Source organism: Phytophthora parasitica (assembly GCF_000247585.1).
Source record: "Phytophthora parasitica INRA-310 unplaced genomic scaffold supercont2.11, whole genome shotgun sequence".
Classification (NCBI taxonomy): Eukaryota; Oomycota; class Peronosporomycetes; order Peronosporales; family Peronosporaceae; genus Phytophthora; species Phytophthora nicotianae.
In genome coordinates, this window is record NW_008648997.1 from 913,767 (window position 1) to 923,302 (window position 9,536).

The following is a 9,536-nucleotide window of genomic DNA, read 5'->3' on the forward strand; positions in this document are numbered from 1 at the left end:
AACCCATCGTAAATATTACTCTGCAAATTTGTATAGTTTAATTTATCATCACTCTTCTCCAACGGCCGACACTATTGATTGACTTATATAATTTTTTTCGATTTCGAAAGGCGGCTCTCAGTCTTGAATTTGCCTCTGGAGGCAACAGGCTGGTGAAACAGACTTCAAGTGGTTTCCATACGCGTAATTAACTGGTTTTCTTATCCTTATAGCTATGGTTCACGTCGTTCATTCAGCCCTCTACTGGAAGCTGCGATGTATCCAGGACGCGTCAAGCGGCGACGACAAGAACGTGCCCCCGAATGTGCCCCCTCGAATGACGCTTTTGTGCCGACCTCGATGGCCACATAACGTTATTCACCTGGGCTCCCAATTCAATCCGATGGCCACTATGTATCCTGACGTCCCACACTTCGGTTCCTGTCAGTGCTCGGCTCCTTTCGGTGCAAACACTTGCCGCAATCCCCTCGTACACGCGTACTGCAACATTAACTGTTGCCCGTACGAGGGCATGTGTGGCAGCGGCCTTCACGGATCGACAAAGGTATATCTCGCACGCAACTTGCGGTCGTCAGCGCTAGGAGATGCCGCTGCTGCAGACATTGAAGTTGTCGAGGTTCTTGGGGAGTATTTGGGCGAGCTCGAGCATCTGAGCATGAACCGCAACGTTCCCCCCGAAATACAGGCTACCGGCTTCTTCTGAAGCAGCGTCCTGAGCGCCCTGAACACCCTGTCTGCGTAGCAATCAACGCCGAACGGATGGAAGGCTTGATGAGGTTCGTCAACCACGACTGTGAACCCGTGGCCAAGTTCGTCGAGGTCGGGAATGGTCGCCGAACAACGGTGGTGGTGGTCACCACGGAGAGAGTGCGTCGGGATCAAGAGATAACTGCGGACAATGGTGATGACTTGTGGTTTGTTTGTAGATGCTGGAGCGTTGCGTGTCGCCACCTTGACATTCAGGATGAGTGTGATCGATGAGACTGCGAAGTCGTCATGCTTGAAGACGTAGCAGCACCGTACCAAGATAGGTACGGCCGAAAGAGCTTTGTTTGCAGATGTATTTAAAAATATATGAGCTTTTGCGTGAATCCTTGGCAGTTGAACACCCGCGGTTACAATGTTTATGACTGCTCACAACTTGTGAACAGTCGTGGAGTCCTGTTTTCCAAACCCGTATTGACTTCGCGCCTAAATGTTGAATTTCAGATCGGTGTCTTGAAGGTGACGCGCGCTGTTTTCGCGCCTTGAAGTCGTGTTGGCGCCAACACGACTTCAAGACATTCAATCTTCCGTGTTTGAGTGGCTGTCGAACGCCGGGTGGCTCTCGAAGGCGTGAACTTGCTGCTGTGTTTGTAGTTTTGCAGAGTAGCTGCTAACGCCTTCTCTGCGCTTCTTAGTGTACGAGCAAGGGTTGCTGGCGGCAAACCAAACAACAGCGACAACGTGCTATTCTCCATTGAACCCACGTAGAAGCTCATGACGAGGCCAAGCACTTGGTGGTGGTATTGTAGCTTAGGAGGCCGGCCTTGACAGCTTGGAGGCCGAATGCGGTAGAACCGCGAGAACCGGACAAGAAGCTGTGAAAACGCAGTTCTGTAGTACCAGGTGTTAGCTACACATGCAACATATCAATAGCTGCGCACCTCGTTAAGCTGGTTGTATTTAAAAAGTTTCTGTCGTAACCAGACATGTACAGCGACATCCACGCTGACTCGCACGGCTTGTCTAGGTACTGCAATGTTAGATAGTGTTGTGACCTCATCGCCACTTTCCAGACCTCTTCAACCAGCAGCTCGAAAACTGCGTCTCGAGCGTCCGACATGTCCCTTTCGTGCCGAGCGAAGGCCTCGCCCATGCAGAGAAAAAGCGTGGACTCATCGCCGTCTTTCATCGCAGTTTTTTTTGCGCCAAAGTGCTTGTGAGGGAGGGAGGGAGTGTGGAAGGATTCCGTTCATTTCGTCCCAATCCAAGTGTCGTTCACATCTTCAATTTGAGTCTTATTTTCAAAACATGGGACATTTTCTATAGGACAATCTCGGCGATCTTACAACATTTGTGGTAGACGTTCAGACAGATATCTGGTCTTATATCTTTCTATACTGAGCTTATCCGCTGCAAATATGGCATGTGCTTACAGCATTTTTGGCAGACGTCCATTCCATACATGAAATATAAACGAGTTAACATTTTTAAAACATCAACATATTATTAAAACATTTGGACCAATAATTGAAACATATGTACGGAGTAAACCCAAAACCGCTGCATCGATTTGCTCGCAATCTTTCTGGTTGTCTAACTACACAGTGTTTAGTTAAAGACAGTGGAGAGACATTCCTCATTCGGCATTTTTCATCAAAGCAAACGCCGGGTGCGCTCCTCGATACAATGCGCCTAAGCTACGCTTTCTCCATCCTAGTCGTTGCGGTGGGACTGGCAGCTGCTTCGGATGTCAGCGCAGCTCCAGTGAGCGATATCACAACAACTACTACGACGAATGCTTTTTCAAGAGAACACGATTCACGCGAGAAGACCCGCGAGTTGGCTGATGATACGGCTGCAGCTTCGGAAGAAAGAGGCAGGGGTGGTGGAGGCGGAGGTAGAGGAGGGGGCGGGGGTCGAAAAAGACGTAAAGTCGACAGGAGCCAAATCACCGGACCGTATACGAATATTGGATTAATGTATCCTAGCGACGCCGAATACCTCGAAGAGGACCTACGAAAGTTGTACCGGAAGTGGTTGAAGGCGAGAAAAGCGGAGAACACCCGTCATCTTCGTGTCTAGTATCTCTCAGCGCTCCGAGATCATGGCTTAGAACCTACGTAATAGGAACCGTGGTGCGATGCGTTCTCCTGCGGAAACTTGCCAACAAATTTCTTCCCGCACGTCTACTGGGTAGAATCATAAAAAAATCGCTACAGCCAGTAGAATCGAACAACCCACTAATAAGTTACTCCTACTTCTTTTGGGATATTATCGGCTAGGTTCTGTATCGATGGATTCAAAGGTTATATCGCTTCTAGCTCAGTGAGAAACAACAACAACAAAAAACTTTTCATCCCCAGTTTATAGCACTATAAGGCTAGATTTAAGCAAAGTCTATGCAAGTGTTTAAGTGATTCGAGACACTTTTAGTATTTAGGTACTAGGTCGCATTTTACAATTAAAGCTTGCATAGTTGCCTTTGGTAAAAACATACCGAAGACAAGTGGAACATATAATAGTAATAGTATTCGAGTTACTATCATGACTGCTATTTCTAAATAGACTGACAGGGGTCGAGATAAAGCTCCATTTTGAATTTTGCACTCGTTAATTTCCCCAATTCCATCGTACACATACATACAAATACCTCGTCATGTTATTATTGCACCATAAGAATTTAACACAATTATTGATATTGCATCGTGCGCTGCCCTGTTCCTGCAGCATCAGCTACGAATACATTGTTTGAACCCATGAAAATGGTAGGAAGCCCTAGAAAGTAGCCGGATTTCTCGCCGCCATCGGGTCGCTTGGTTTTCTGAATTTTGGGCAACCCTCCAGTGGCACAGTTAGATATTATCGATGAGCAAACTATAATTCGACGGCAGCTTCTCCAGCTATTTTGTACAGCATGGCGTTGACTGAGTCGGAAGACTATCCCCTTACTGACTGTCGACTCTAGGCGAAAAGTTTGCTCTGTTCGGCCAGATTCAACTGTCTAGACTCGCTTCGCCACTGCGTTGTACTCCGTCTTGCATTTCGTATTCATCTGTTTACGCCAACGATACACTTGAACGCCCTCCTGCTGGGGATGTGGCTGCTTGTACCGCTGCTTCAGAAGCTCCAAATACAACAGACATTGCGTAACACCAAGACCCACGGCTCGCAAACCTGTCCTTACAACACCACGTGACTAATTTCTTCCTACTCGAGCTCAATGTTCTGAACCACGTGGTTAAGATTCTTGGGTTTGTTCTTTTCCAACAAAAAAAAATAAATAAATTATTAGAGTGTAATCACAGTGGCCCTTTTACACGTCTGGTAGCTACATAAACATAAGGTGTCAAAACTTACATGTGCTTCATAGCTTGCGCGTCCCTGCTGCTGCTAACCAGACGCCTCGTTTTTATTCCCCCGTTGAAGGTTCAATGCTGGTGTGATAAGCGTATGTGTGTAGCGGTTACAGATTCAAGACTGAACCTGATTTGCCAAGTTTATCATATAGGTTCTCTTTCGACTAAAGTTCATATTACCTTTGCTACCAGATTACACGTCGTCACTACCCTGAGGACACTGGTCAGCTTACTCGAGGGTGCTATATCAACTGCTTGGCAACCGTGTTCTACGATCTCCCAGAAGACAATCATCTCCATAATCAAGTCACAACAATGACGCAAGAAAGAGCTCTACCCCTCCCCTGGAATAATCTAAATGACCAGTTTTTTTTTTTGACGCGTCTGAATACCCACCACTTAGAAATCAAAGTTCGACAAGGCAAAACCTCCAGCGATACCAGGGCTACATAGTTACTAAAACATAAATAGAGGACCTCTGAACCATCTTTTTCTATTAGATTCGCTTCTTTTTATTCCATCTGGTTGATCTTAACCATTAGCATGCTTTGAGTAAAAAGTTGAAAAAGAAACTTTCGATTCCATCAGTTCAATTAAACAATCCTATAAAATATCCGCCATAGTTGCCGATCAATCAATCTGATGCCAATCAATCAAGCCCCCGCTTAAATAGCGGAAACTCCCGAGTATTTATAATCTAATAACTGCAGAAGTGAGAGTTAAAAGCAGTGAGATGTCTGAGTTTGATCCGAGGGAGAAAAACACGAAGACACAACTAATTTGGATGAAAACGCATTTGAACAAAACCACCAAGAAATGGCACTTTCTGGTCTGTCATGAAGCAGCGTGCGGCGCCCTTGATAGAGAAATGGAGGAGAGTCACCAGTGGTGAATCTTGCGCCGAACTGGGTGGATAGAGCCACGATGGAATTTCCAGAAAAACTGCCCATGGACGAATTCTACGTGTGCGATTGCTATTCTGAGTACTACAAAAGTATCCCTGACAAGCTGGAGCGCACGATAGTCGATAGGATCACCGTCACTGGGATACCAGGTGCGACGGCTTTTTTTTATTGACTATCAAAAATTAGGATGTTGTCTGATTATATTTCCATCTTCTCCGGGTACTTCCTCCAGCGCTACAGCTTCGAGAATCCCTCTCGTTATGATCATAATGGCCTCATTCACGGAGAGTGGGAAGGTGTCGGTGATGAGTGTGGAGAAAAAATGAGGTGGTTGACGAGACGATACGCGACGGAAATCTGATGCTACAAGTCTATACGAAAACAATAGATGAAGCGTCCTGCGGTGTTATTCCCCTGTATGATGAACCGGCCAACATGATCCCTCCACGAGCCCAATAAGTCGCGGTTTTCTCAAAACAAGAAGGACCAAACTCAAACAAACATGTTCTTGCCGGTGTGGAGGCTCCAGGAGCTTTCAACAGCAGCTAAAACTTTGATTGAAACCCGAGTGGACATGCGTTTCACCATATGATACGTCTATGGTTACCGATCTCGTGCAGGAGCGCTTCCACGTCTTTGGTGGGGTTGCACGTGAATGCCTGGCTACAAATGCACAGTTTGTGACATATTGTAAAACGGATGTTGATGTGACTATCGAGAAGCTGAAAAGGCGAATCAGCTACATCGTGCTCTCGAGGGTGACGAGAGAAGTGTCGTTCATCATTTCGGCTGCGATTTGTCCGGTGCTGATCTGGTGCGTGACAGATATTACGTCGCAACCAAGGAGAATGGTGGTGATCGACGCGTTCTATTACTCGACTTCACCGCCGTTGTTGTTTCCGTTTAAGATAATAATGGATGAATTTCTTCCAGTAAACGACGGCACTGGAGTGAAGACGAAGAAGGTAGAGCAGGAACACGAGATTGGCAATTGTATGGTGCGCGTCTGAAGAGGAGACCAAAACCACGCTGGAGAACAGGATTCCCGTTGTGATCAAAGACGCTCCTAATGTGATGGATCATACGCTCGGAGTCACGCTGATTTGACGAGGTCTATAAAATTAGGCTTTGAAGGGGTGTGGTAAAATGTGAGTCCCCGATTGAAAATATTTGTCAAATCGAGTCGCAGATTGGAATTTTTCCATATTTTTACTTAAGGTAGATGTCTTATTTTTTGTAACGTTGCAGTTGTATTTTTGTTTACCGAATTTTGAAATTTGGATACAATAATCCATTTTGTTTCTCATGCTTCATCAACCAGCAAAAGTGCAATATGCAACTTACTAAAGCAACACGCAAGTCGCAGCACGAAACCAGTTGACCACGACAGATTTTATACTCGCATGCACACACTTGCTGGCCCTCAGTAGGGAACGGTCCAGGGCTTGATCAGCCGGTAAGCGAGGGCAGCCGGAGCTTGGGTCTCTCGCCCTTGTGGTAGTATTGGAGGCTGGTAGTATTAGAGGCTCTTCTTCGCACTCCACAGGGGTCGGACGCAGTCTCATGTAAGTCCAGTATCTGTAACATCTTGCCTGTGTGTTGGGCTCGGGCAACATAGTCCAGAGTTAGCGTCATGGTAGTACATGCACTTGGTTTGTGTCCGTGGCACAACGGCTTGGAAAGAACATCAAAAATTTAAACTGAGTAGTTTACCTCCCGGCAATTGGTATAGTAGCGGCATGATTTTATCTCATGTGGATTTGTGTGATTCCATGCTGGAGTGCTCGGTCAATCAAATTCGTGATCATAGTGTAGTTAAAGCATCTATTGTTCCGGGTTGTCAAGCGTCATTTTCACGTGCTATTGAATCCGTACGAAGAGTTGCTTTCATCAATCGTAGCAGTAAAAAAAACTAGTGTGTACCCCGCAATCACGGCCAAGCTTGCTGACCGTATAGCCTTGGCTGGCGGCACACTAGTTACCACAGTTTGGCGAGCTTTTCAACGATTGTTTGCTGCTCAAATCCAGGTTCTCATACTTGCTGCCATCTAGACAGCAAAACGCATGTTATTTTAGAGTACTGTATTCATTCAATTAGAGTACTGATAAAACGGCAAAATAATCTATTGTCTGTGTATGAAATAGATGACACAGTGTATGAAAACTCTCTCTATAATGGAATATGTTTGACTCTAATAGTGAAGGATGGAAATCAGGGGTTATGTTTAATTAACGAGGAAAAATATCCAACACCAGCATTATAATATACTTCACCACGTATTTACCAAACATCACCATATATTTCATCGAGAGCACCAAATAATAATTGTGTACAAATCTCCAGCAAGTTTAACATAATCACCAGAAAAATGTTTTCCTCACCAGAACAATTCTAACGGGATTACACGGGTGTGGTGCACACATGGGTACGGAGTACCCGAAGAGTTAATAGACTCTCAGTACATGACTCGTAGAGTTAACAGTAGCCTCAGTACATAGGCTGAAGATCACACGATATGCATTTGATTAGGTTTAACTCTGTCAATCCCGCACCTGAGTTGGTTGACTGTGTCCTCTGTTAGGATGGAACACCCAGTGTTCGCGAACTTGCCCCCGGCGCAGCAGGACACGCTTAACAAGCTTATGTCCCTGCTCGGCCCTGAGGGCATCGGCCACCTTGCGTCGCAAGGTCCAGAGTGGTTACCGCCAGACTGGAAGCGTTCTCTCGCTACGAAAACGCGCTCTTAGAGCATGTACACGAGAGGATGTGAGCCTCGACGGCGGCAGCGTCGGTGACGCGCAACGAGTCTGCTAGACCGAAACCGCTTTTGGTGAGCGTAAAACCTTCGAAGGGAAGGATGGAGAGTATCTCCTTCTCTGGACCCGCGAGGTCGAGTTCGCGATGTGGTCAGCTCTGGTCCAGTCCGAGCAGCAGCGCGTCGTGCTGGCTATCTCCAAGCTTGGAAGTCGCGCTCGCGAGTGGCCACTATGTCAGTTGACACTGCAATCCCCACTTGGGAGTGTACACCCGACCTCTTTCGAGGAGGCGTTGAACGTGGCATTGAATGTAGAACACAACTTCAGATCAGCTCGACCTGGTTGAGGCGCTGGCAGTGCAAGCGTTTTGAGCGGTCCGGAACCGATGGACCTGAGCTATGCGGAAGATGAAGAAGCGGAGCTTCTTGCTGCGGAGCAGCGTGCCGGCATCCGCCGGTGCTTTATGTGCAAAAGAACCAAGCATCGGAGGGCGTGCTGTCCTCTACGCTTCAAGCACCAGGCTCCGGTGAGCTAGCCCTCCGGGTCATCGCCGGGAAACACCAACTCCCAGTAGGCGCGGGGCGACCGACTGGGGTAGAACTGAGTTCTGTTGCGCCTCGAGGAGGTAGAGGGTAACGGGGCTCTGCCCCGAAGAGAGATGGGCTCTCTTATAAGAAGAGTGTGTGCAAGCCGGGCTTGCTGGTCGTTCAAGCAAACGTGAAGGGCTTTGTGAAGCTGTGGAGAGTCTTGATTGACTCGGGAGCCTCGGGCAACTATGCCTGTCGCTCCACCCTGGAAGGGAGTCAGCTGTATGCTGAGGTACTGGAAGTGTGAACGCGAGATGCAATCTCAGTCCGTCTTGTGACGGGGACACTTGTGACGGCGTCGAAGGTCTCAGTTGACTTTAATGTGAAGTTCGTAGACTTCGATAGGGTGGAACGCTGTTTGGGTTTACACCTGGATTCGAGGTATGACCTCATCCTCGGCATGGCATGGCTGGAGCGCCATAAGCCATGGATCGACTGGAAGTCGACGACACTCGGTGCCACGCACCCTGTTCCTAGTGGGGCCTTGGTGAGTCATGAACCTACTTCTGCTAGGAAGCAGACACGATTCTGGCGCGAGCACGAGGCCGAAGCGGACGTGGTGCTGGACATTGGTATGTCGAAACTTGTTAGCAACGAGGTTGCTGTTGTCCTGGTGAGGACAAGAGTGGAGTGGCGCGTAACCCACTGAGTGGTATGGGTCCGGTCGAGGACATACCGCTATGTGGCCCGAGAGCCGCGGTTGACTGCGAGTCGAGTCATCACGGGTGAGGCCCAGGAGATGCAGGTTTGTGACGCCTTGTTCACTGAGTGAGGGTCATGGACTGCATAGCTCTGAGCCGAGTGTCTCGTGAGACACTGTTTCCTCTTCGAGGAACGTTGGTGCTGCTGCACCCGGTGGAGGTGACGGAGATGTCACTGCACCGCCGTCGTCCGGCCGAGCTCGGTCGCGGAGGGAGAGGAGAAGAAGACGCAGGGCGTCTGTGACGTCTTTGACGTCGGACGAGGTGTCCAACGTGACGAGTAGCGAGGCTCCACGTGATTGCTGTGAACAGCTGTACACACTCGTGAACGGAGTGACGGGGGAAGTTGAAGGCGAGATCAGCCTTTACTCTCTGCCCGATGTGAATGCTCTGGTAGAGCTGGACGAGATGTCCGTCGCCGAGTTTGGCGAGGCCTTGAAGGCAGGCGGCTTAGCCGAAGTGGTCTTGATAAGACCTGAGGAGGAGTTGAACTCCTCGTCCGTTGTGGACGACGCGGTCCTGGAG

The 9,536-nt window shown here is 48.2% G+C and overlaps 4 protein-coding genes across 4 annotated transcripts; 3 read left to right on the forward strand and 1 right to left on the reverse strand.

The window, feature by feature from the left end:
* Positions 1-214: 214 nt before the first annotated feature.
* PPTG_07267 (hypothetical protein) lies at positions 215-703 on the forward strand (the record flags this gene model as incomplete). Its single annotated transcript, XM_008901437.1, has 1 exon — positions 215-703. One exon carries the CDS (start codon positions 215-217, stop codon positions 701-703), a length of 489 nt encoding a protein of 162 aa, XP_008899685.1.
* Positions 704-759: 56 nt separating this feature from the next.
* Positions 760-1,012, forward strand: PPTG_07268 (hypothetical protein; the record flags this gene model as incomplete). The annotated part of the gene is made up of 2 exons (XM_008901438.1): positions 760-901; positions 927-1,012. 2 exons carry the CDS (start codon positions 760-762, stop codon positions 1,010-1,012), a joined length of 228 nt encoding a protein of 75 aa, XP_008899686.1.
* A 193-nt stretch (positions 1,013-1,205) lies between these two features.
* PPTG_07269 (hypothetical protein) lies at positions 1,206-1,858 on the reverse strand (the record flags this gene model as incomplete). The annotated part of the gene is made up of 2 exons (XM_008901439.1): positions 1,206-1,596; positions 1,647-1,858. The coding sequence occupies 2 exons, from the start codon at positions 1,856-1,858 to the stop codon at positions 1,206-1,208; spliced, it is 603 nt and encodes a 200-aa protein (XP_008899687.1).
* A 3,707-nt stretch (positions 1,859-5,565) lies between these two features.
* PPTG_22062 (hypothetical protein) lies at positions 5,566-5,976 on the forward strand (the record flags this gene model as incomplete). The annotated part of the gene is made up of 1 exon (XM_008901669.1): positions 5,566-5,976. The coding sequence occupies one exon, from the start codon at positions 5,566-5,568 to the stop codon at positions 5,974-5,976; it is 411 nt and encodes a 136-aa protein (XP_008899917.1).
* Positions 5,977-9,536: the final 3,560 nt, after the last annotated feature.